The following is a 26,565-nucleotide window of genomic DNA, read 5'->3' on the forward strand; positions in this document are numbered from 1 at the left end:
GGCCGTGATATTGCTGCAGGTTGGGGTGCAGAGAACTGCTCAAGGAGAATGGTGTTGCTGCCAGGGGTGCACAGGGCTGCACAAGGCTGCAGGTGTGCACAGCACTGCATAGGGGTGCAAAGTGTTGCAGGGGCTGTAGGGTGCTGCAGGGAGCGCAGGATGCTGCACAGGGGTGCAAGGTTTTTCAGGGGATGACGGGTGCTTCACAGGGGTGCAGGGTGCTGCAGCGGGTGCAGGGTGCTGCAGGATGCTGCACAGGGGTGCAGGGCGCTGCACGGGGGTACAGGGTCTTGAAGGGGGTGCAGGGTGCTGCAGGGCTTGCAGAGTGTTGCAGGGGGTGCAAGGTGCTGCACAAGGGTGCAAGGTTTTGCAGGGGATGCAGGGTGCTTCACAGGGATGTAGGGTGCTTCACAGAGGTGCAGGGTGCTGCAGGGGGTGCTGCAAGGCTGCACAGGGGTGCAGGGTGCTGCAGGGGGTGCTGCAAGGGGTGCAGGGTGCTGCACAGGGGTGCAGGGTGCTGAAAGGAGGGCGAGGTGCTGCAAGGGGTGCAGGGGGTGCTTGCAAGGCTGCACAGGGGTGCAGGGTGCTGCAGGGGATGCTGCAAGGGGATGCTGCAAGGGGTGCGGGGGGTGCTCCAAGGCTGTACGGGGTGCAGGGTGCTGCGGGGGGTTGCAGGTTGCGCGCTGCCCGGCCGCTGGGGGGCGCCCCAGCGCGGGTAGGGGGAGGCTCCGCCCCGCCCTTTCCCCCTCTCTCCCGCCCCGTTACGTCACGCGACGTCACGGCGCGCGGCTTCACGTTGGGCTGCCGCTTTCCCTCCCTTCCCTTCAGCTCCCCGCGCACTTCCGCCCGGTCCGGGGCGGCGCCAGCGCCGCTCTCGCGAGAGCCGCGCGGCCCTCGCCCGCCCGCCGCGCTCGCCCTGCCCGGAGGTGGCGGTGGCCGCGCTGCGCTGCCGGCCGCCCCGCCCGGCCCGGCCATGGCCTCCGACAGCGACACCGAGGAGTTCTACGACGCGCCCGAGGACGTGCACCTGGCGGGCGCCTCCCCCGCGCCGTGAGTCCGCCGCGGCCGCCCCCAGCGCCGTTGGGCGGAGGGGGGAGCGGGGGCGGTTACGACCGTTACGACCGTTACGGGGAGCTGTCGGAGGGGGGCAGGGGAGCCGCCCCCGGTTCCCCCAGCGCGGCGCTGGGAACTAGAGGCGGCCTCGGCTCGCGGGTCCCGGGCAGCGAGGCTGAGGCGCGGGAGGATGCGGAGAGCCCGAGCCCGGCCGGGGCCGCTATCTCGGTGCGACCGGACGGGCGGGCCCGCGGGGGAGGCGAGCGGCGGCCGAGCCGCAGCCCGGGCGGCGGAGCTGAAATTTGTCAAGAGTAAGCGATTTTGGGGGAAGACGGGCTTCTTCCGAGACGAACTGTTGCTGCGTGCGAAGCAACTTCTGGCGCCTTCCTAATAGTTGAGCTTCTGTACGTCGAGCATCGTATGGGCTGGTGTAGGGGAGCCGTAACCATCCCTTATAATTTGAATTTCTGCTGCTGTTACCTCAAACCACACCGAGCCCCTGTGCCGCGGTGTGGCCAGATACACTCCTGCTTCTTAAAATATAAATCTGTCTCCCCAGCTGCATAGCGAAGTTGTTTATAGGTAGAGTTGTATCAGTTCTGTGTTTTTTTATAGTCTGCACCACATCCCTCCATCGCTTGTTCACACAGAGTGAGGTTTCATGTAGCTGTGTGAAGAGCAATAAAGTAGGTGGTGGGATCTCCCCATCTGCAGCTTTAATAATTGACTAAATGCTTGTTATAATTGCATCTAAGTGGTTGCTGAGTGCCTAGCATGAAGGGAAGGCTGCGTTTGTCTTGCTCGCACACACGTCCCGTGGCAAAGCGCTTGTGAACTTAGCTTCTTAACAGCCTCCTGAAAAGCATATCTTGGCATCCAGTTCTGCAAGGTATAGTGAGCCCCACCAGCAGCCTGCTCTGACTGAAATGACCACATGAAATGGGGTCCTGCTGCAGCTGCTTACCTTGCCCTGGCGATTATTGAACTTGTCTTTGTGTTGCTTTAACACAGTGATTGGAAAAAGAAAACTAGAAACAACAGAACTATTTAGTGTGTTCAGCTAACAGAAAGGTCAGGATTTGCGTTTGTGTGGCTAGGACTAGGAGAGGCAGGAAGGAGAAAATAGATCTTTAGGTAAACATGGGCCCTTAAATCTGGCTCAGGTGCAAAGGGAGCCACAGCTTAGTGTTTTTGAGGTATGTGCTAATGTTAGTAGCCTTCTGTGTGTAATGTGTAATAACTGTGCATCCTAGCTTGCATTTCATGCAAATAATACTGTGTGGTCTGATTTTGAAGACCAACCCCACCTATATCTAAGCAGAATTTAACTTTTATCAAGTCATGCATTAGAAATTAAAATTCAAGATGTGTTTTTATTTTTGTATTGTTCTTCCATAACCTACAAGAATGTGGCATTGACTGAAATCACTAGAATTCAACTTGCTCGAATCAAGTAAGGAGATGACCTTAGGGGTTTTGTGTGCAGTCTGGATACCAAACACAGTGCTAACAATATGGAGAGTATTTTTCTCTAGACTTTGAGATGTCTCGAGCTAATTTCATGTCTGTGTGTGTGCTTCTTCTCAGAAGCTGGCTTGTTGATCGTAGTTTTGAGGCTTCTGCATGTGTAGTACGAATTGGGATGTACAAAAAAAATCCAGAAATGCTTGGAGGTCCTTCTTTATTTATTCTTTCTAAACTTATTTCTGTTCCCCACCACCACCCCTCTGCAGCATTTACTCTAGCCAATTTTTCCAAAGCTGTGTAGGTGCCCTTTTCATTGTGATTCATAAGGGCATTTTACGTGGGTTTTGTAGCTTCCTCCATCCTGCCCAGAACTGTGTGGGGAAGTTTATTAACTGCTGATACAGAATTTCTGAAAGTGGTGACAACTGAGTATGTATGCAAGCTTACTGCCTTGTCCACTATTTAATAATTTTTACTAGTTGACTATGGTGATGTGCAGGAGTGAGGTTTTCAAATTGATGTCAGCTTTGGATTGCGATCATCAAGTAAACCGGTACTGAGACTAAGGTGCTTGTCAAGGAAAACACCCTGTCTGTATCCTCAAACGCATATGTAACTGGTGTAATTTACCGTTAAATTAGCAAAAGTTATGGAACTTGTTACAGAATGTTTATTTCAGATGTTTATTGGCTGAGATCATCTCACAGAAGTCATCAACCCTGTAGAGCTAAGTGTGTTCAACCAGATGTTTGGAAACTAGTGCATCCTCCATGACTAGGCCTGCATGCTTTACTTTTGCTGTACGCTTTTCTTTCTATGTGTAACTGTGCTCTTGGATCTCCGCCCATGTCTATTCTTGTTAGCTTAAAAAATTAGCTCTGCTCTTCCCTCCCCTCCTGCTCCCCCCCCCCCCAAATAAAGAAAGAAATCTGTGTTTTGTGTAGACTTGTCAATGAAGGCATCTATTTTACTGCCTTTCACTAGCAAGTCAGGGATAGCAGCACTAGTATAACAGTAAAGAACCAAGAAGGCTGAAAATGTAGCACCAGTGTGCACATTATGTGCAGGTGTCTTCTGTCACGCTCTTTGCAAGAGACTGTAACTGCGGTAGAGGTCTAGGAGAAAAAAAACAGTGAAATTTGGAGTCATGAACACCCCCCAAAGGACAATGGAGTTTTGAGAAGAGGAAAAAATGAAGTAAGGCACACTTGCTGAGATGCGAGCAGGTGACTGACCCTTTTCTATCTGCTATGAAAAAGGGCCACCCGCTCTGAAATGAAGATCTGCCCAACAGTTTGAATATCATATGTCTAAGGATACAGGACTGGTTTTGTGTAGTATACTCTTAGCTTAAAAATTGTTCAAGAAACCAAATAAAAGGTGCCATATCCAAGAGACAGCGTGAATACTGAGAAAATATCCTCTAGTACCATAATTAAAGTTCTTGAATTCTAACCTCAGTGATCCTATCTTTCTGAAATTGTTTCTCCATTTCTCCTGAAGCATTGAGTTTTCTTCTCTGTAGGAAACTAGATAATGCTAAGTTGTATCCTGATGATACATGAGATGTGCTTAGCACAAACTTTACCTGTGTGTATATGTTAGCCAACGTCCAGAAATGATCTTGGCAGCCAATAGATGTAGCATGGAGTGCAGCACCTTGCTGCACTGCAGACAAGCTTCTGTGGTCAGAGTTAGCTGAAGTTCCTGAGTGCTCTCCAAGGGTAGCCGAGAGGGCACTGCAGTGATGAATCCTTGTGGTTCAAAAGTGTGGACTGCCACAGAGAGCTACATCAAGAATAATTGTAGCTTCCAGGCCAGCCCGAAGATAGAGAGAGGAAAATACGCTATGCCTCTGCGAAGTGAAGAAAAGCAATAAATATGGTTACTGGGCTGGCTGTAGTTGTGTGTCTGCTGTGCAGCTTGCCGCTGAACAGTCACTCTTACCATTTCACTGCTAACATACTTCTTTGTAACGATATATATTATTCTAGGAAAGTTAACCCCAATCAGGATGAACTTGAAGACTGAATAAATGCAAACATAACGTTCTTTGGGAATGTACCTGGCTTTCTGACATATAGTATGTTTGCACAAGTAAAATAGATCTTCCCTTCCTCTCTTACCTCTCAGCCCTCGTTGATCTTTATAGATAACCTTGAATATCCCGTCTGTTAAACTATTGCTATCATGGACAGTATTGCAAAAGAAGATCTAGGTTATAGAAAGCATTTCAGATGAAATTATTCTAGGATCCATTCTTATCAGATGTGTAATCCCATTATTTACTAAATGCTACATGACAAGAAAATAAAGTATCAGCTTGAAGTTTTCTGTAGTGTGTCTGTCTTCACATTATCCCTGACAACCCTGTAAAGATACAGAATTTCCCAGGCAGGATCACGTTTGATCATGATCTTCATAACAAATCATCTTAGATACCTTTGCTTCTATATGTAGGATTCTTTTGGGGGGGGAGAGGGGAGTTGGGAGAAATATTTTGGATACTTTAAGACACTAGTTTTTACAGATACAATAAAAGTAGGAAGCAAAAAGACCGGCAACCTAAAGTGCTGGGGAAAAAGATCATTGCAGAGTCATGTTAAATTGCAAGAGACTTCAGTTTTCAACTACTGTGACATACTCTGGTTTTAAAATATAACAGCACACAGGAAACTAGAGATTACTTTGATAAGGGAGTGATGATTCTTGCATGCACATAGCTCAAATATTCCTCAGGCAAGCTGTTAAATATGGTTATACTATATACTGATTCGGTGTTATTGCCAAACTGTAGTGGAAGCTTTGGAATGTTTTAAAAGGATGTAATTCAATTGCAAAGATTTGTCTTAACGTAAGTGTTGTATATTTGATAATCAAGCTCTCGGTACTGTTTCATATTCTGTAGCCGGTGTTTTAGTAATTTTTGTCACTTGAGCAGCTTTTTCCTAAGGCATTTGAGCAATGCATGGGAGTGGGTAATAACATCTGTTTTAGCTTGTGTGCAGATTTTCCAGGAAACTAATTATGTAGCCAGAGAAGTTAGAAATGGAAACAAGGTCTTTTGAACCTGAAATTTTGTGCTAGCGGTACAGAAATGACTTGCCTGTACTAGGAGTGACTTGGTAATGGGTGGGAAGTGCCTCAATAAATAGCTATAAGGTATGTACTTGTGGGTCGAGGCATTTGCGCTATCTTTAGGTTGTAAAGTCTAAACAGTGATTGGTACAATGGGACCCTGCTTGCTGAAACCTAAATACTATAATAATTTTAACTCTTTTCTTGCTGAAGAAGTATTTTGAATTTAAGGAAACAATGACATGCAGGTTTTGCTGTATTTATTGAAATCCTTGAGGCTGTAGTGCAATTGAAAAAGTTTCAGTAACTGGAAGTTCAAAACAGGCAGGTCTTCTGACTCTCATTGACAATATGGATGTGGGAAATGAAAGATACATGTTTGCTGTTCAGGTCAAAATTCTGATTTTACTTTTTTTTTTTAATTATGAGTTTGCATTTCCTCCTAGAATGGATACATACACTTTGTCTCAAGCGTATGCATATGAACAGAAATATGTAGTTTTAAGTCACTGTACTTTAAGTCCACTGTACTTTCTTGATTACTTAAGCTCATCTGCAAAGCTTTTTTTTTTTTTTTTTTTCTCTCTCTCTCTCCACAAATCAGTTTCAGATTGTAAACAGCACTGAAACATTTTTTGGCGTAGCAGTGATGGGTTAAAAATGAAAAAGGAATTAACTTCATTTTTTGGAAGGTGATAACTCTCCAAACGGTCATTTTGGAGGCTGGAGATCAAAACAAGACAGATTTCTATTTTTGTATAGTTTATTAGTACAAAATGATGTAAATTGTAAAGCATCACTGAACTCGACAAACCTTTTGAATGTTTGCAATCCAGGCTGCATACAACCTCTGAGGTAGAAACCGTAGTTTGTTCTCTGCTTGTGACCAACAAACTTCCTTATAGTCACATAAGATCCTATTAATCAAAGTCAGCAATGTGACTCGATTGAATCTGGATCCTGTGAAAAAGCAAGTTCAGGATGTAATAAAAGCTGACAGTTTGCTGGTTAGACTTGATCGGTGACCTAGAGAGAAGTAATTATTTGATACCAGTCCCCTAAGATACCTTGTTCTTCTCTTGAGCTTAAAAGGTTATGTGTGAACAAATGCTAATACCATAGCTGTTTCAGAGTGTGTTTTGAGAAAATACATAGTGCAACACTGGTTACCTGGTGTTACAATGTAGATGCTTTTATTTGTGCTGAGTATAATGATTGGTAGCAAGAGCCTGAATTTAATAACTACTGTTGAGAAATTTGGGGGGATTGAGCTGTGGGGTCTGTTTCTATCAGAGCAGTTTGGCACCAACTGGAGCCTTTTGCACAAAGGAGGAGTATCAGAAACGTTTGCTTTCCTAATACAATGTAGGAAACATACATACACTGCGGAGGAAAACTGCCGTATAGATTCAGTTTAATATGAAGCTTATTGCAATGAGTGTGTTTTTGTTTTGGTTTCCCCTCAGAGCTCTGCCTAAATCTATCTTCTTTCCACCAGGTCACCGACAAAGGTTGGATCTCATGTGCTTAAGGTATGTTTCTGAATAAGACCAAGAAATATTTATTGAAGAACATAAAGCATTTTTCCCAAATGCAGACGTACCTATGATATTCTAACATATACACAGAAGTGAAATTGTAGACTTTCCTTTCTAAAGGGAACATTTGTGTTGATGTCTCTTGAGATTCCAGCTTTTTTTTTTTTTTTTAGAGTATGTTAACATGTCTTGAAGCTAATTTTACTCTGAAACTTATGTTTGCAGCTGGAGCTGTACTTAATTAGACTATCATCTTTCAAGTGATTTTGAGTAATAAACAAGTCTCTACAGCACTTGAATTTTGGCTTGATTTATATGAAATAGTTGACTTTACTCCTTTCTGTCATCTAAGTAAGAAAAATCTTAGTGTTTGTACTTGAAAACCTCCCCCTTAGGTTATATGGAAATAAAACACTATATTTAGCTTATTGAGACAGGTTTGCCCCTTCCCACGCAAGTAATTAGTATGCTGCATCTGTGCAGAGCAAGAGTGCAGCAGAATCTGACACTGGAGTAGGTTAGGAGCCGGAATGTTGTTCAGATAATATCCGTTGCCTGGTCTTAGAGGGGGGCAAAGGTGGTGTTGTGCTGCCCTCTGACAAAGAATGAAGAAGACTTGACATCGTCTTGAAATTGTTGGGCCCTCATAGGGAAAATAGTAATGTGTGATTAGTCAATACTGATAGAAACTAAGTGATAGAACTCTGCTCTCCAGCTGTCAGTGAATCAGTAGTCTTTTTACAGTGATATCTTTTGGAAACAGACTTTTATTTTGTTTTGCTTCATGTCTCTTTAATAATACAATACTAAATTTTAAAGCTTTTTAACAAAGGTTTAAATTATTTTCCATATTTTCTCTTATTTTCTGACTAAACGTGCTGCAGCCAATTTACTTCAAAACTTGCTATGTTAATGGAAATGAGAATTTTCATCTACAAAGTTGTGTATATTGCATATAGGATTCTTTTCTCAAGTATCTTAAATCACTCAAAGCTAAGTTTCTGGAGGTGAAGAAAGTAGTTACTTCTCTGCTTGGTATCATATCAGTTCCCTGAATGTGTGACTAATGGTATAGTTTGTCTTGGAGCAGGTTAGAAATACTTAAGTCCAAAGTTTAGTGGATGTGAGTTTGATGTCAATAGCAATTGATAAAATGGCTTCTGTAGACATGAATTAAGCTTAAGTATTTAAATTGTCATTCCTTTGGACATTAATTTTGATGATTAAGCAAATTAGAACATACATCTAGATTAGAAACGCTATTTTTATGGAAAGGGGAGGAGTGGACAAAGGAATTTTTCTAGTAATTACAGCCATCCCTGCTTGATATGACATTTCTTGAGGTCAAAACCTCCCTAAAATGGATGTCTACCTAGGGCTTTTCATGTGTCCTATAGTACTTAATATGCTATAGAAAGTAGGTTGTTTGTGACTGACTAGCTAAAGGTGACCTCTGTAGTTCGGTATAGGTTTAATGACTGGTGGCCTCAACAGAAATAGAGAAGTTTGTCCTCTGTAGACAGGAGGAGTGGAGCAGCTTTTCCTTTTGGCACTGAGCAGGCTCTGTCTATGTATATGGTGGTTTGAAGTATTTCTGGTATAATCTATGAATTACTCTTGTCAGGTGTTTAAACAATAATACGTTAAAATATAGCAGAAGGTTTTTATGTTTAAGTGGTTATTGCTTTCATTGTTAATTCATCTTAATCCAAGAACTTTTTATTAACTTTTTATGTCTTTTTTCATATAGGATACCGACAGCAAGCTACACAAAGTTGGAAATGAAGCCTCCCTACAAGAAATGAAACAAGATGATTCAAAAGAGGTAAGTTAAATATTGCTCTAAGTTTTCCATGTAGTATTAAAAGGATTAAATAGTTTAAGAATGCTAATTGCCCCAAAACCGGCATAGATTGGAATGTATTGGAAACACTAAGGCTGTTCCTCTAAAGGATAAATATCAGGACAAGTATTTTCAGACTTTTGGGGGGTTCACTGTTAAATTATTTGTCTAATAATTTATCAGCATAATTTATAGCTGGGTATAAGAATGTCTGAAGCATCTTTTGTTGCCTGACTGCCTGTCTCAAAACAAAAGTTTATTAAAGAGTAATAAAACACAGTGGATACTATTCACTTTGTCTTATCTTTCAGACATGGAAAATTTCTGCACTCAGGTTCTAATCTCCAGTGTTTTTTTTAAAAAAAATTATTTTATATATAAGCAACTCTTCAATTGAAGAGTTTTTGTGCTGTTATATAGAGACCTCCAGGTTATATGTGCCCTCCAGGAATGCCTGATACTTAATAGTAAGATGGTTTTCTTTTATTACAATTTTCTTCCCCTAGATTATTGACAGTATTATAGAAGAAAGTCAGAAGGTACAACAACTAGAGAATGATTCTTTAGTTTCTAGAGGACAAGAACTGCATATTCCATCTTCAGGTGAAAATGCATGGATTTCTGGAGCAGGCATCATTAGTAGTATTCCAGAAGTATTATCTACTGAAATATCATTACAAGAAGATCCTAGAGAACCAGCGCATCAAAGTGTGTGTAAGGACACTGAATTGGCCTCTGGGAAGCTTTTGTTTACTTCTGAGCAACAGGAAACTAATAAACTTACAGAAGGTACTAATGCAGCTGACCATAAAATCAATGAAACAGTAGCACAAGAAGAAACATCAAAAAGTGAGGAAGTAACAAACAAGAAAGAAACCAATGCTTTAGAACAAGTGGCTTCAGATATAACGACCAAAGACCTTTCTACAACAGAAGAAATGCCTCCAGCAAAACCACCAAGACAACTTACTGTAGAACCTGATATAGTTGCCAGTACAAAGAAGCCTGTCCCGGCACGACCACCACCTCCAACAAACGTTCCTCCTCCAAGACCACCACCACCTGCCCGGCCTGCCCCACCACCACGGAAGAAAAAGAGTGAACTGGATTTTGAAGTACAAAAACCTGTTTTAGAAGGCAAGTATTCTATTAAGACTGCTTTAGTTTTCTACAGGTTTACTGTTTTTTCTGCTTAAAGAATCATTAAATTTCTTGCTTTCAGGCTAGTTGGCTGGTAGACAAGCAAAATATCCTATAAATGTCTTAGCTTCAGACTTACTGAAGACTGATTTTTTTAAGCTCTAGCCTACCTATGGCTAGTGTTACATTGTTCTTACTAACAGGAAGTCTCTTTTCAGTTCCTCGAGAGCATTTTGCAACTGGTGGTCTCTTAACTCCGAGTACAATGACAGAGGGCATGCCCAAAGATTCTCAGCCTTCTTTGGATTTGGCAAGTGCAACTAGTGGAGATAAAATAGTTACTGCACAGGTACTGAGAAATAGCTATAACTCTTAGACTGCCTGTAACTCTTTCTGTGCAACAGTGGAGATCATGTTCTGTGTCTGCAAAATTTCAGGAAAATGGGAAAGCAGCTGATGGGCAGACAACGAACGAAGTACTTGGGCCACAAAGACCAAGGTCTAATTCTGGAAGAGAGCTCACAGATGAGGTATTAGTGATTATGATCTGTACATTATTCCTTCTTGTGTGTGGTTGTGTCTGACTTTTCTTTGATCTGTTGAATGAATTGGAATAGTCTCAGATCATTCTTGGCACTCCAAACACTGTGTTGTCACCAGAGTCTTGACCAGCAAAAAAGAACATGCTGTCCCTCCAGTGTAGAGTCTTTGTGGTCTCTGTGTCACTAGGTATTGTGATTTTTGAGGGTGTGAGCTGAGGTAGATCTGGAATGCTGCGAGTTGCATTGCAGATAGACAAATATTTTACAAGACTTTAGGTTGAGGGAATGCCAGCGGACTTGGTATTGCCATTGCATCTTGTCAGTGCATCTGAAGGGGGAAGAGTTAGTAGAAAGGAATAATTTTTAATAAAAAGTGGGTCCTTGAGCTGGAAAGAGGATTCTTCAATTAATAATCTCCATTAATCTTAATGATGTCGTTATGTTGCCAGCTGTGTGTTTATATTTGTATAGCTTTTTTGCTCATGTTGAATGGGTTGTTCAGTAGTATACTTGTGCTCCAGGAAAAAACTTGTTACCTTTGTGTAGTATGCTATGTCTAAATTTATTTTCCTCTGTTTTTCCCTAAAGTTGGCCTTTGCCTAAATCTGAGCTAAAACTGTTAGAGTAACTGAAAAAAGAAAGGGTCCAAAATCTTTCAGCTACGTATGTTTTTTTATTGGCCTGGAAGGTGTCAGGAAATGGCAAATGCCCACATAGCTGCATTTCAGATTTGTGGAATGGAAGCTTTTAATGACATGTAACTGTTAATCTGCATATAGCTGCTAAAGTATTATGGTAATGTTAACATACTAATGACAATTTTAGCATAAGCCTTTTCCTGTAAGTTTAGTCTTTGTAATGTAAACGTATTATGAATCACTGAATTTCCTATTAAGACAATCCATAAGACCAGATTTGTGGCTTGTTGTAGTTCGAGTGGCTTAATGAAGTTACCTTTGTTTCACATTCTGTTTTTCTATAGGAAATTCTAGCAAGTGTAATGATAAAAAACCTTGATACAGGTGAAGAAATACCTTTGAGTTTGGCAGAAGAAAAGTTACCAACAGGCATTAATCCCCTGACTTTACATATTATGAGGAGGACTAAAGAATATGTCAGGTATGAAAGAAAAAAGCTTTCAGATTTTTCCTGTAGTGCTATGTTCATACTCTCTGCATCCATGAAAACTGCTTATTGTATGTATGTAAGGGAGTCCCAACCTATTTGCTACTTACTGTCTCTAACATAAGTGATAACTCCCAAATTTCATTAAACTAGATATTTACCGAGGCAGCAAAATCGTTTTGTGAATCTTAGTATCTTAAGCTGAGTGAAGATTGATATCGCTGGAACTTGACTGGTAAATATCTCTGAAAATCCAGCTGAACTTTAGATCTGGTAATAGATTTACTGCATTAATTTGGAACAGAATGGAAAACAATTTATGCTCAAGTACTGTCCTTTGTTTATGCTAACTCCTCTTGTGAATTTATTCAGTGTTTAATTTTGTAGATCTTGGTGCTGTGAAGGTCAGCAGGCATCATAGCTGAGTGTTTTGAGGTTTTTCTTTGCCCTCAGTGAAGTTTTAGATCATTGTAATGTTTACAGCTAAATTTGTGCACTGTAATAGAAGAGCTGTAATAGAAGAAAAGTTTCTTAAACATCAGAAAATTATTTTATTCTAAACACTTAAAACACAGGTTTAAGCATTTGAAATGAATCAGACATTTTTTACTCTCTTGCACTGCTGCAAAATATGCTGCATCACATAATTTTGGTGCACCATGTTAAGGACTATAGATGGATTCTAAATAACGATCCTCCCTTAAAAATGTTTCACTGTCTTTAGGCTCATTATGGTTTTGTGCTAAATGTTGATCACTTCTATATTTCCTAGTAATGACGCAGCACAGTCTGATGATGAAGACAAAATGCAGACACAGCAAACAGATACGGATGGAGGGAGGTTAAAACAAAAAACGTAAGATGCTGTTTCATGTCCTTACAAATAAGACAGATCTGCTTTGTTTTATTAAGCTAAGGCTCCCTTTATGATTCTTGAACAAATTATCTTAAAGTGCAAGTCATAACTGAAACTATGTAAGTGTATAGTTCTGAAATGAAACTGAAGGTTGTGACTGCTGTTATGCTAAATGCCTATTAAGAAGCAATAACAGAAAGAGTACTGCATTTCAAATCATAACTTCATAATAGCAAAAAAAAAAAAAAAAAAGAAATTGAGAGTATTATATGCTGAAAGAAGTACCCTTGTTTTTAAGGACCCAACTGAAAAAGTTCCTGGGTAAATCTGTAAAGCGAGCAAAACACCTTGCTGAGGAATATGGGGAACGTGCTGTAAATAAAGTTAAGAGTGTTCGAGATGAAGGTCAGTGAAACTCCCCTTCTCCCCCCCTTAATCAAAGCTACCTGAGGGGCATCATTTGCTGCATGTAGCTGATCGTAATGTGGCTTCTTAAAGCTAAATCCTGTAGCTTAGTAGACATTCTTAGACTGTCGAGTTACAGGGATGAATCCTTTAAAGTGGTAGTTGAGGCACCTCTTCAGCCAAATCAGTTAATGAATTTCTCCTGTGTTAGAATGTTGTCTGGATATCAAAATGTAAACTTTTTGGAAAGCTTTTCTGGAAAAAAATAGAAGTGGGGGTTTTCTTCATAATTTTTGTGTAATAATACGATTTTCTGATTACTCATGCCCCTGTTAGAATTCTCACATGGCTTGAACTTTTAGAAGATTTTCTAGTCAAAACTGAACCTTCTTTTCTCGTCAGTATTCCTTCTTTAAGGCAGACTTCTAGTACCTCAGTAAGCTAATCTAACAGGCTGAAATAAGTACTAAAGTAAACATAGAAGTACTGCACCTTAGCATTCCCCGTTGCCAGTGGCTGTTCACTCCGAGTCTTTTGTCTGTTCAGTTCCTCCAGGGACTAATTACTGGGCCATTTCAGCACATTCAATGGGAAGAAACATAAAATGCAATGACTGCTCTTCAGTACCTATTAAACTGCCAGAAATGACTCAGAGCAGGGTCTAATGAATGCGAGAGCTGATGCAATAAGTGGAGCAGAACAAAAAATGATAGCAATTATTTTGGTTGAGTGTGTGTATTCACTGCAACCGAAAACTAGATGTATTTTTAGATCTGGATGCAACGGCACCCTTGTCTTGCTTTAAGATCTTAAAATTGACTATAGAGAGTGGTTAATTCAAGACTGAACGGCTATCAGAAAGCACGAGCAAATGTTGACTATCAGAGTAAATGTTTGCTGCAATATACTTCTAAATTTGTGTTCCTCTTAGTCTTCCATACAGATCAAGATGATCCTTCTTCAAGTGATGATGAAGGGATGCCATACACAAGACCAGTTAAGTTCAAAGCAGCACATGGCTTCAAGGGTCCCTATGATTTTGAACAAATTAAAGTAGTTCAGGATCTCAGTGGAGAGCATATGGTAAGTCTTAAGAAATTTTGTTTGTGATTTTGCTGAATTTGTTCACCCTGAGATTGAGCTTCAAGTTTTTGATCTGCATGATGTCCTCCAGAAATGAGGGCTGTGGAGCACAGAGCAGCCAGTTCAAGTTTTGACCCAGTCAGCAGTGAGCAAAACAATCTGCCAGTTGTGAGTGCAAGCAGTATGAATCCAGGTATTGAATAGAACTACTAGGTGGGTTCTGGAGGTGGAAGTGGGGAGACAGTAATGGATATGTGGATTGCAATGATAAGGATAAGATTGGGATGTGATGTTTACAAAGAGGTAGCTGTAAGGCAGAAAGCTACATATTTTTCAGGGTTGGAATTGAGCTTTTTCCCCTGCAGAATCTGAAATGGATTCTAGAATTCCAGACTCCCCTGATTTTTTTGTGCTGGCAGAAACCATCTGACAGTAATTAAACCTCTCATTTTAACCCTTAAGCTAAGGAGAATGGCTTACAACAATGGTTTTATAATGCTAGCTTATCCTTCAGAGCTAGCCATGAAACAGTCCTATTTTCTACAGTAAAAAATTCCATGCTTATTCTATGTGTTTCTGCAAATCTATTGCACAAACAATCAGTTTTAGTAATTGCCTTTCAGTGCATTGATCTACAGTTTGAATGTCTGACTTGTGAGATCTTGTAAAGTTACTAGATCTTGTCAATTAACGTTATAGAAAGGCTTTCTGGTATGGGAAGAAGCACTTCACATAAAGCTGAAAAAATGAACTCTTTATTTTGACAGGGTGCTGTATGGACGATGAAATTCTCTCACTGCGGTCGATTACTTGCATCTGCAGGACAGGACAATGTAGTGAGAATATGGGTTTTAAAGAACGCTTTTGACTATTTCAATAACATGCGAATGAAATACAACACAGAAGGTATCCTTCTATGCATTGCTATAGCTGTAAAATTCTACAAGTTATACTTATTTAGGAATTTGGAGTTGACCGTGGGGTTTCTGCCTGTGTTCTAGGCCGTGTCTCTCCCTCCCCGTCTCAAGAGAGTTTGAATTCTTCCAAGTCTGATACTGATGCAGGGGTGAGTACACTAGATGTTTGCAGGGGGAGACTACTTTGGGGAAGGGAGGGTTGCACTGATCTGGAATGTCAGCTCCTCATGTCTTCAGTGAAACACATACTGCTTTTATTGATGAGAGCAAAAGAGTTTTTATTTGATATCTTCTAAAGTGTGAGTGTGCTGTGTTACTAATAGACTTCTTGAGTAGAACACTTATTTCACGTGTGTGGAATACAAACCAGCAAGAAAGTAGCTAAACTTAATGCTCTGTAAAATCTGTGTATATTCACTGTGGCTTTCTGCTAGCCACAGTGATAGCTCTTCTGAGTGGATTGTTTTTTGAGAGCTACTAAAAGGGGTGGGGAAATGGTAAATTTCAAATCCTAGTGTTTTGCTTTACAGTATTACTTAAGGTTAGCATCTGACTTGGTGGCATTTTTGAGTAATGCCAAGTTGAGCAATGAGATTTTCGGTATATTAAAATAAGGCTTTTTTAGTATTTCACATCTGGATGCACTAAAATGGAACATGAACAACCAGAAGTATTAGAACAGTATAGTTGTAGAGTGTTCAGATACTTTAATGTACTTAGGTTAAAATTAATATATTTTCTAATTGATCTTTGAGAAATGAATACAGATGACAATCATTTTTAAGCCAAGTTTTCAGCAGTAATGTCAAAATGTGCCACTGTTGTTAGAATACAGTTTTCAAAGTTGGTTATACTTTGTTCCAAAATCAGATGTTAAAACGTTTGCTTAAATTGCTATCTTAACCTTATCCCATTGAAATAAAAGCTGCATTGATGGAAAATGTAGAGCTTAATTTTGTTATTTCAAGATAATGCATCACAGCCCATTGTGCTTGAGAAATGACTTTGTTGCTACTGTGTCATTCATTTTAATGTCACTGGAATTGTTCTCCAAACTATTATTGGCCTTGTACCTTTTATAAGCAGTAATTGCTTTTGAATTATTTGTAGTATTTCCAGCTAATGTTTTCTAATGTTTCTGAACACTTACCTGATAGATTTGCAGTGGAGTTGATGAAGACCCAGATGACAAAAATGCCCCATTTCGTCAGCGACCATTTTGCAAATACAAAGGACATACTGCAGACCTTCTTGATCTTTCCTGGTCTAAAGTAAGACACCTTGATAAATGACTGTGTAGTCCTCTTGTGTTGTTTTCGTTTTTTTTCAGTTGTTGTTGGAACTATATATCTAAATAATTATTGCAGTTAGAGTTAAGATTTGTTGAGAGAAGATTTATCCCAGCTATTATAGTTGGAATAAAATGAACAAACTTCTGGAACTTAATGTTCTTTCATTAAGTTTTATTTAAAATCACACTAGTAATTATTACCATTGTTATTGAATAATGAAGTTCTACGGTTTAGAGTAGAAGGAAAGGAATTTCCCCTGAGCTATTGTGTGATTTACAGTGTTAACTTCTTTTCTTGCCTTCAATGTGCTTCATTCGTTTCATGCAAAGCATGCAGGTTCTAAAGTTACTGTTATGTAAGTTATCTAAAGATCCTGTTATGTATCTAAAGATGAAAAACTAGAGATAAAAATCTATACTTGTTACCTCTTTATCTATTAACCTCAAAATTCTCTTTTCCAACAGAACTACTTCTTGCTTTCCTCTTCTATGGACAAAACTGTCAGACTGTGGCACATATCAAGAAGAGAATGTCTCTGCTGTTTCCAGCACATAGACTTTGTCACTGCTATAGCATTCCATCCAAGAGTAAGTGTTCCTTTTCATCTCGGGAGGGAGGATTTGAAACAGCAAGAGCTCTCCCCCCTATATTTAAAAATAAAGAAATAAAATGGGTTTTTGAGACATTTTAAAATGTCTCAGTAGAATAATATTCCAGAACTTCAGGTGTTCATCTTCATAAAACTTCCAGAGGATTGCTCCTGTGGGTTATCCGCTTGTGGGCATGATACTGCAAATGAATTTTCTTCTGGCTGTGACCTCACAGCTGGTGTAGTTTTGAGTGATTTGCTGAAAAGTCAGAAGTTGCAAAGTGAAAATTGCGATTAGGTATTTGGGGGAGGTGAGCAGGGGTGAGTTTAATGATGTAGAGCAGGTTGTCTGGTGAGTACATGGTCTCCTTGGAAACTTTCAAAACTTGACTAGATATGAGCCTGTACAGCCTGATTTAAACTTTGAAATTGCCCTTGCTTTGGGCAGAGAGGATTGAATGAGAGACTTCAGGCGGTCCCTTCCATCTTCACAATTATAAACAAATAAACAGAAGACCTGAATCCAAGCGTCATAAACATTAATGAAAGTCAAGCAGAGCAAAAAGCATTTTTCAGTGATTCCTAGAAATGGTCATATGTGACTGGTAAAGACATGGTGAATTCACCTGGGAATTCTTTTTGGAAATGGTGCAGTAAAGTTCTAGGAAATGCTTCAGGGGATACATATAGCACACGCTGGGGGTAATGCAGTGTGTCCTTTCAGGATGACAGGTACTTCTTAAGTGGTTCCCTGGATGGGAAACTCCGACTGTGGAACATTCCTGACAAAAAAGTGGCACTATGGAATGAAGTAGATGGGCAGACAAAATTGATTACAGCTGCTAATTTCTGTCAGAATGGCAAATATGCAGTCATTGGCACATATGATGGAAGATGCATCTTCTATGACACGGAGGTAAAAACCTTGAGGCTCTCTCACTGAAAAATATTTGTAAAGTTGCAAATGGCTTAAGATTATGCTTATTGTGTAAGTATTGGGAAACATCTCTTAGTGCTTAAAGCAAAAAAAGTTTGAAAATAAACTTTTACGTAATTATTCAAGGATATGTTTTAATTTCTTTTCAGCACTTGAAGTACCATACCCAAATACATGTGCGTTCTACCAGAGGTCGAAACAGAGTTGGAAGAAAAATCACGGGCATTGAACCTTTGCCTGGAGAAAATAAGGTACAGTATCTCAGTCTGCTGCTCCAGTCTTCTGACAGTACTAAAAGAAAAGCACTTTTTACTCACTTAAGTAAAAATCTAAAAAAAAATTATTCTGCAGTTATGCAGTATCCTGATGACATTTTGCTCTGTTAAATGCAAATTGAAAAAATGCTTACAGTTTACTTTCCATGAAAAATGGAGAGTTTTTCACTTGTGTAGAAAGTTTCAGGTGTTATTTGGGATAAAGAGCTGGCTTTAATACAGTAGTAAACTACCAGTTGTTATTTCTTGTTATGGTATTCTGGTCACTGGTACTCATGTAACTGAATTGATTCCAGAGACATTCAGAAATTGCCACAAGCTGGAGCACAGGAAGTTCTGTCTCCAGGTGAGGAGGAACTTCTTTACTGTTAGGGTGACAGAGCAGTGGAACAGGCTGCCCAGGCGGGTTGTGGAGTCTTCTTCTCTGGAGGTCTTCAAAACCCGCCTGGATGCCACCCTGTGCCACGTGCTGTAGGTGTGCCTGCTGGAGCAGGAAGGTTGGACTAGATGATCTCTAGAGGTCCCTTCCAACCTTAAATATTCTGTGATTCTGTGAAATCTCTAGTTTCTTTGGGCTTGCATGAAGTGCTGTGCTTGGCATGTTCCTTCATTTAAGGAAGCACAGCTCAATGAATTTTTCAAAAGCAAATAGGAAATTCTGTAATCTGATAGTTTCAAGGATTGTCACAACTGAATAAAACAGGTAAATAGAAATACTGAGTATTTCTGTCTGCTCTGGTATATCTGCCCTATTCATAGTGACATCTAAATTGTCTTGATTGACATGTCATGACTTCCTCTATCTACCTGTTTGCTATATTTCTGTAGATTGTGTTCCAAAATATCCTTGCAAATTGACTGTTCTTTGGGTACAAATTTTACTTTCTTGGCCGATAGTGAAGTTGGCTTCTGTTCATTGTCACAAAACCAGAAAGAATGTCATTGTTCTACAACTTGTTGGCTGCTTTGGGACTGTCCTTTGCCTACATAAATTTTTATATTTTTTCATAAAACAACTCGGAATCCTGACTGAACTGTGGTGTTCCTTATGCATGTCAGTTTGATAGTTCTTCCTGTTTTCCACTTTAAATATCCATTATTTCCTTTCTAGATATTGGTGACATCAAATGATTCCCGAATTAGATTGTATGACCTAAGGGATCTGTCTTTATCCATGAAATACAAGGGTTATGTCAACAGCAGCAGTCAAATCAAAGCCAGTTTTAGGTAAGGAAGTTCTGTGGCAATGGAGGTGTTGGATTTCAGTAGTACAATGGGTGAAGTAGAGAGGCTTTTGACTTGTATGAACCTGAGCTTCTGCAGTGCCAATGACTAGGATACCAAAGTAACTGTGAAGGCTGCGGTCTGTGCAGTTACTTGGTTTTCTTGAGGATGCCTTTCTCTTTCTACCTCTGTGAATCTAAGATACCTGCAATGGGAACTGTTTACAAGATACATTTCATATCAGATCACACAGTTTCCAATCCAAAACAGAAGCGAATTGCAGCTAAAGACCCTGTTGAGCGTAGCTGTTGGAATAATCCCCTTCATCATCAGAAGCTGCAGGAAAGCTGTGCACAATGGTGAAATCAAGCTCTTATATCAGTTGTGTGCTCTTCTAGAGGATTGTTTTTCTTTTGGAGAAGAGCGTCAGGGAGTCTGCATGTGCCCTTGTTAAAAAGGACTACATGTTCTCTGAGCTGCAGTTGCTAATGCAAAGGATCAAATTAGACTGTGAATTTAGACTGATTCACATTTGTAAAATGACAGCTTCTTGAAAGCCATTGGAAGAGCTTTTGAAACAGCTAAAAGTAATGCTTTTTGTCTTTGTATCCACAGCCATGACTTTACCTACATTGTAAGTGGTTCAGAAGATAAATATGTTTATATTTGGAGTACGTACCATGATTTGAGCAAGTTTACATCTGTAAGAAGAGACCGTAATGACTTCTGGGAAGGCATTAAAGGTGAGGGAATTTAAAAAAAAAAAAAAAAAAAAAAAAAAAAAAAAAAAAAAAAAAAAAAAAAACACAGAACTTTCCAAACAGTTCTATTTAGCTTGAACAAATTGTGAGTTTTCTGGAAGCAGGGTATGTTAGTAACTTGTGTTTTTAATGAGTGTACTTTGTCAGAAAACTTTGCCTTCAGGAAGAAATGGGCATGAAGTCTGAGTAGCTAAGAGCTAGTCCAACTTCTGACAACAAAATATTATATTCATCTAGAATCTTTGATTATTATAATGAGTGGACTACTCAAAATACTCATCATTAGAAGTTCCATATTATGACTTTGAAAGCAAATGCAAGGCCTTTTTTTCTTTTTATTGCAGGATTTAAAGACACCCATATCTGGTGTGCTGTCCTGCCTTCTTCCCCTCAACCTCTCTTTCTCCTTCCAAAAATACAGGACCATGTTTGTATCAAACACTTTGCAGTCAGCTTGGAGACTTGTATGAACTTCTGAGATAGACAGACTTGTAAAAGGAGGACAGTTGTTCCTTGAATGAGTTTATCTAGTGTCACTAGCACTGAGATTCCTGAGACTTCAATTTATGCCTGCTATTCTTATAAAATTAGCAGTTCCTTGAAACAATGTAATCAAAACTGATTTTTTTTTTTCTGAAGCACACAATGCAGTGGTCACATCTGCAATTTTTGCTCCTAATCCTGGTTTGATGGTGTCGCTGGAAACTTCTGAAAAGCAAGAGGTTGAAAGTAAGGGAGAAGATTCTGAAGCATCTGATACCATACCCTCTGGTAGGTGTTAAGATAAGCTCTGCTTAATACCAACTGACAGGAAGACTTAAATGTTGTATGAGATGGAAAAGGTTATAAAGACCATTCTCAAGTTGGGAGGTTCATAAAGGAGAAAAATCCTTGCAAGGTTATATTTGTACTTAAGTTATTGAATATTTTGACAACATTCTTAAAAACACTTAAAATGTGTGAAGTGAGGGGCACAGATGTAATCCTGTGTATATTAGCAGTATTCTTTTTACACCTGAGCTATTTTGAGGTAGAGCTATACCCACACTTTATAAAAAGTCCCTCTCCTAGAAATTCAGATGCTTCTTCTGCCTGATAACAGGCAGGTGATAGAGGTAGAAGGGTGTCACGCTGATACTCTTAACTGGAAACTTGATACTTTAAAACTGACCGTGTATTTTCTTTCCTTATTAAGGAGCTCTGAAGACGGACCACACGGAAGTGCTTTTATCAGCTGACTTTACTGGAGCAATCAAAGTTTTCATTAACAAAAAGAAATATGTATCTTAATTGTTTTGTAACTGACAGCATAAAACTATGGTACTGTGGGGTTGAATTTCCATAAATAATGTGGGCAAAAGCAAAGTATCTAATATAATAATGTTACAGGCCGATTTATTTTAAAAATCTTTATTTTAAAGCTACTCAAATACTGGATCCTTTGGAAGCAGTGACAACCTATTAACGTCGGGGCTTGTAGAATAGAACAGAATGTGTAAGAATAATCCTGCCAAACGTGACATTGTAAACTTTCTAAGAGCAGTTGTTATTTTGCGGTGTAGTTGTGACCATGCACAGGTTTCTGCACTAAATGTATTCACACATGTGTGTGCCTTTTGGTTACATGCACTAATTTGAACATATATCAAAAGGAGTTTAGTGATGCCTGTGGCCACTAGATGTCAGAAATGGGGGTGGGAAGGGTGGAGGGATGGCTGGAAAAATGCTAAATGATCTAGCTTGATCTTTGCACAAAACTCCATTTGAGAAAGATCTTGAATTTGCAGTAGCTAATGTTCAGAATTTTAAGTTATGCAAGTTTTTGATGGGTCAGGAACCATGTGTAAATGTTTTTATAAATTTCTCAACTTCAGGACATGAAATTTTTTGTTGTCTTTTAATTGTTGTGGACTTTAGATTCCTTTATATATAATTTTTGCACACTGGAGCACAATACTTATGTGTAAAGAATTCTCTCATTCCTTGTTGATGGGCACCAGGCTATATTCACCTTCCAGGTAAAATTAAGCTGCATTAGAAAGTTCTTATATTTTACAACTATGTAAAATAAACTGTTTACATTTTTTTAAGCATTGTAGCTTAAAGTTTTAAGTTCTTGTTTGTTTAGTCCACTGAACTTTGAAAGTCTTTGTAAATATGCATAGAAAACACCTATGAAGTAACATTCTGGGCATCCTAACCCATGAAGTGTTATTGATGGTCAAGTGTTTTAGAGAACATGTATATCATTAAACTTGGTCACACACTTGGAAAGTGTTGCTTCTTTTCCATTTTGATTCATAAACTTGCCTTTTGCTGAATAACCTATGCCTTTCTCTCTGATCATTGGTCTTGCTTCAGTCAGTCAAATACTCCCTGTAGCTGCCAGAATCTTTGTTAACAGGTTTGATGCAACCTAAATACTCAGCCCTTCTAAGTGATCACTGTTATTTTTCATTACCTGGGTTTCTGCACAGACACTAGCAGCAAACAAAGCTGATACCGAGGAGAATGTTTGGCTTCCATTTATCTCAAAAATTAGGTTCATGTACTAACAGCTGTGGCATTACTCTGCAGTAGTTTTGTATTCTGTGTATTTTTCTGTGTGTTTTTCCCCATGTGAGCTGTTCTGCATCTCTTTAAGGGTTCAGAAATCAGGGGTTCTTTTCCTCACTTCCCAAAGATTGCACAGGTTTGCACAGAATTTTGCTGCTGGTAAGGTAGCCCTCAGTCTGTATGTTAGTGGTGCTATAGCCCTAGCTGTCTTGTCTCGCCTAACCTTATCTCATTCCTGAGTCCTAAGGCTTGTTTGCTACGTTGTACAGCTGTCTTGAACCTACAAATTTTGCCGTTTTGCAAAATGTCAGTTATTGAGATTGTATAAAAAGCTTAATCACGTGCCTTTGCTGTACGTCCACTTGTGCCCTTCCGCTGCTAAGTGCTACTATGCTCCCTCAAACACTAGCAAGGCATAGGTGGAAGCCTGTTAAAACATTTTTCCTTACTTTAGAAGGTTCTGTCCTCAGCTGCCTCTTCCAGGAGTCTACTTCTCTTTAACAGAAGTAGTTGACATCTGTGTAATCAAAATTCTCCTTATAGAATATGGCTGAGAGCTCCCAGGAGACAGAAGCAAAGAACTGCCATTGTACAGTGCCTCTATGCAGGAGATCTCTGAATTAATTTAATCACTTCCCAGGAATCAATAAAATGAGCTGGTTGGAGTGTCATAGATGACTTGAAGGTGTAAGCATGTTTTTAGAAGAAGCCCCAGACACAAAACAGGTACGTATAGAAGTTAGAGAGGTAAGACCAGCAGCCCTTCTAAATAAAGAACCTACATCTTTTCTCAAGTAGGTAATACTGGCACAGTAAATAGAGTAAATACTCTCAAATGTCAAAGGTCCTTTAGAAGCAGGATGAGTCTGAGGTAAGTCTGGAGTGTAGTGCACAGCTTCTGCATGTGCTTTCCAGCAGTCCCTGGGGGTAAATCTAGCCAGGGCAGCGAAGGGCTGCACTGAGGCTCGTGTAAAGTCCTGCAACTACTACATTGCTTCTGATCCTCGGGCAAGTTTGTGTTTCTTTGAAATAATCTGCAGTTCCCTCGGACACACTCCTAACCTCTGACCAGTGGGGAGCTCTGTTATTTGTAATAGGCTTTACTTACTGGCCGTAGCTTTTTTCCCTGCTTAATAGACTCACAGATCTTGAAAGGATGGAAGTTTCTTGTATTGGCCCTGCCTGATTTAAGTACACAACTTCATGCTGTAGAGCATGTTGCTGAAAAGACTTATTTGAATGGTGGTGACCTCTCCGAATTCTTCACTTGGAGTGTCTGTACTACTTAATTCACTGGGCCAATACTGTCCCTGTGAGGCTTAGAGTTATTGCTAGTGACAGGGCAACAGATTAAAGGGATTTGCTGTACTAGTGGTACCCTGGTCTTGCTATTTCACTTCTTGTTAGCGCAGGGAGGAGTTGACTTCCAATCCCTTGCAGATCCTTCCATCCTTTCCCAGGCGGATGATGCTGGCAGGAGCTCAGGGGATGCACCAACGGCAGCAGATGCACCTTGGTCATCTTCACCTCCCATCCTTAGGAACTAAGGCCAGGGAATCTGTTGAGAAGAGTGGTCCTGGCAGGAGGTGCAGCACCATTTGCTCCTGCTGTCTCTGAGTGCTTGCTCAAGCAGTGACCTTGTAGGGCATGGTGGTGTTCAACCTTCTGTCAAGGGCTCTGTCCCTTAGCCAAGGAGCTCGGCTGTCTCTGCATGTTCTGGCTAAGTCAGTAGAGGGCAGCCCTTGAGCAGCGAGGACTTCTTAGCCCTCAGCTAAGCATTGACTTCCTTTTGTGCAGGTGAAGGGGGTCCCTTCCCTGCACATAGAAGACAATGGAGGCTTCCTTGTCTAGCATGAAGTGATAAGGGTCAGTAGATAGAGCATATGGTGTGTAGGGAATAATGACAGTAGCTGCCTAAGGAGCTGTCTTGTTAAACCTCCGTTGGAGACGGCGTCCAAATTCTGGTGTTTCAGCCCCATCTAGCCTTGCATAGAGTTTGTGATGGTGAGCTCCTGCCTCCAACCTGGTATCTCCATAAACAGCACATAGGCAAGGGCTAACTGAGCTTGCACCAACTAAAACGCATCAAGTGTGCCAATATGACTCCGCACTCATCCACATCACGGTTCGTAATAGTGTCAATGCTATATAATGGGCTTCTCACAGGAGCTCCAGACCTGCTGCCTGAGCTATGTGTATCGCTAAGAAGAGATGTCTAAGCCCATTACCTGCAGTGTTTTCTTTCCTGCTCTTGACAGGAGGCAGAAGCTACGCAGAAGGCATCAGTTACGGAGTTCTTTGCTTGTGGGCCTGGAGCACTCTCTGCCTTGGCTGTTGTTGAGAGAGAAGTACACTGACAAAACTATAAAAAGGCACAGTTATAAAAGCGCTCAGCTTGAAGCACTTGAAAGGCATGGATAGACCACGGCTCCACCTCGCAGGAATGTTGAAGCTGGGAAACTGAGGCGCAGTAGTGATCTATAACCCCATAGCTCCTGGCAAAACAGCATGCCTGGATGTGGTTATGGAGTCCAATAAGTTCACTGCAGGATTACAGACCCCTATGCAATAAAGTGAAGTCAGTGGGAATACCCACCAGTTTACTCGCATAGTTAATTATTATTTTCTGGGATAGGCCCATTTGCAGGTGATATGAAGGTCCACAGATAACCAGCAAAGATATCACAGAAATGAAGATTATTTTGTACCAATACTGTCTTTTATCTGGGATAGCTTCTGAGAAATGAAATCTTAACCAACCCTTCAGCCTTGTCTAAAAGACTCTCAGCAGGAGGTGCAGGGGGTGACAGTCAGACAGGTGGACAAGCCTCAGCAGTCACCCCACAGCATCCCAGACCCAAGTCCCTGCAGGTAGCAAGCCCCTCTAGACTAGAGGTCGGGTCAGCAGATCTGTGTGACGTGGGGTCCATCCACTCAATTGCTTCACTCCAGGCCATGCCCAGTTCCTCCTTAGTTTGAAGGGCGCTCAACCCGTTCATCAATGGCAAGGTTTCAGGAGGAGCAAAAGCCTTTCTCTTCACTCAAGGAGAGGCCAGTTTCCAGCCTTCATCTTCTATATGGTTTTGACTTAATGGCACAGAGTGCGCCCACCCAAAACAAGGGTCAGCTGGAACAAAGGCCCCAATTCCCTCTGATCAGGGCCCGTTAGCAGCAGCAGCTGCATCTCGCTAGAGCTTTCCCAGGAGAAGTTAAGGCCCCTTGCAGCTGTGCTTGCCTGGTTCTCCTGGTCTGTCTGTTGCAAGCACCTTGTAGCTCCTCAGAGAGAGTCCCCAGAAGGTGCCCACAGTTTCCAATGAGGTTCTCAAGTTGTGAGCAGAGCCCGGACACTGCTGTACGAGCTGCTTGCCTTAGACTGGAATGAGAAGAAGGTATTTCAGAGCATCTCTTCTTGCACAGCTCCTTCTCATGTTTTCTTTGCCAACATGCTTGCTGATAAGAGAGTAGGAAAAGTCCTCTGGAATGCTGGCACTCCGACACTGATTTCTTAACAGGTTGTTCCACAATAGCTCATTTGGAAAATTGGTTTATTCTTTTCCTGCCTTTGTTTGGCAAGCTGCAGATTTGAGATCTACTTGACATGCTTTTCCTAGTGCTTTCTTTTTCTTTTTTTTTTTTTCCCCCACTTCTCCCAAAGATAAAGTTGCTACAGGCTGGAAATAGGTTTGGATCAGCCAAGAATTCCTTTTTGTTTTTGAACTCTCTGTGATTTCAGAGGATCTGTTTCATTTTGTTCACGTTCTAATATCTATGTTGCATTGAAGATTGCTATGGGGTTGGGCAGGTCATCCAGCTGAAGTATCCTCAACTACTAAAATGTCACTGAGGACACTTGTAGAGTCAGGCTGCTGAATTTGACTGTTTTT

General features: G+C 40.7%; 1 protein-coding gene across 1 annotated transcript; it reads left to right on the forward strand.

Annotated features, from left to right (window-relative positions):
• Positions 1-973: 973 nt before the first annotated feature.
• On the forward strand, positions 974-22,394 carry WDR44 (WD repeat domain 44). The gene is made up of 20 exons (XM_026038994.1): positions 974-1,050; positions 7,097-7,130; positions 8,887-8,961; positions 9,486-10,116; positions 10,338-10,468; positions 10,557-10,649; positions 11,644-11,780; positions 12,559-12,642; positions 12,941-13,047; positions 13,979-14,130; positions 14,898-15,036; positions 15,132-15,196; positions 16,205-16,318; positions 16,804-16,926; positions 17,653-17,844; positions 18,015-18,116; positions 19,252-19,367; positions 19,980-20,107; positions 20,765-20,896; positions 21,321-22,394. Exons 1-20 carry the CDS (start codon positions 974-976, stop codon positions 21,413-21,415), a joined length of 2,727 nt encoding a protein of 908 aa, XP_025894779.1. The 3' UTR covers positions 21,416-22,394.
• The last annotated feature ends 4,171 nt before the right edge of the window (positions 22,395-26,565 follow it).

The sequence above is a fragment of the Nothoprocta perdicaria genome, unplaced genomic scaffold (assembly GCF_003342845.1).
Source record: "Nothoprocta perdicaria isolate Ctin4 unplaced genomic scaffold, notPer1 scaffold_22, whole genome shotgun sequence".
Lineage (NCBI taxonomy): Eukaryota > Metazoa > Chordata > Aves > Tinamiformes > Tinamidae > Nothoprocta > Nothoprocta perdicaria.

Excerpts from the sequence above, each read along its gene's own strand:
- WDR44 (XM_026038994.1), top strand. The coding sequence starts at position 974 with ATGGCCTCCGACAGCGACACCGAGGAGTTCTACGACGCGCCCGAGGAC. Across the intron at positions 1,051-7,096 it reads GCGGGCGCCTCCCCCGCGCC|GTCACCGACAAAGGTTGGAT; the intron begins GTGAGTCCGCCG and ends TCTTTCCACCAG. Across the intron at positions 19,368-19,979 it reads CAAATCAAAGCCAGTTTTAG|CCATGACTTTACCTACATTG; the intron begins GTAAGGAAGTTC and ends TTGTATCCACAG.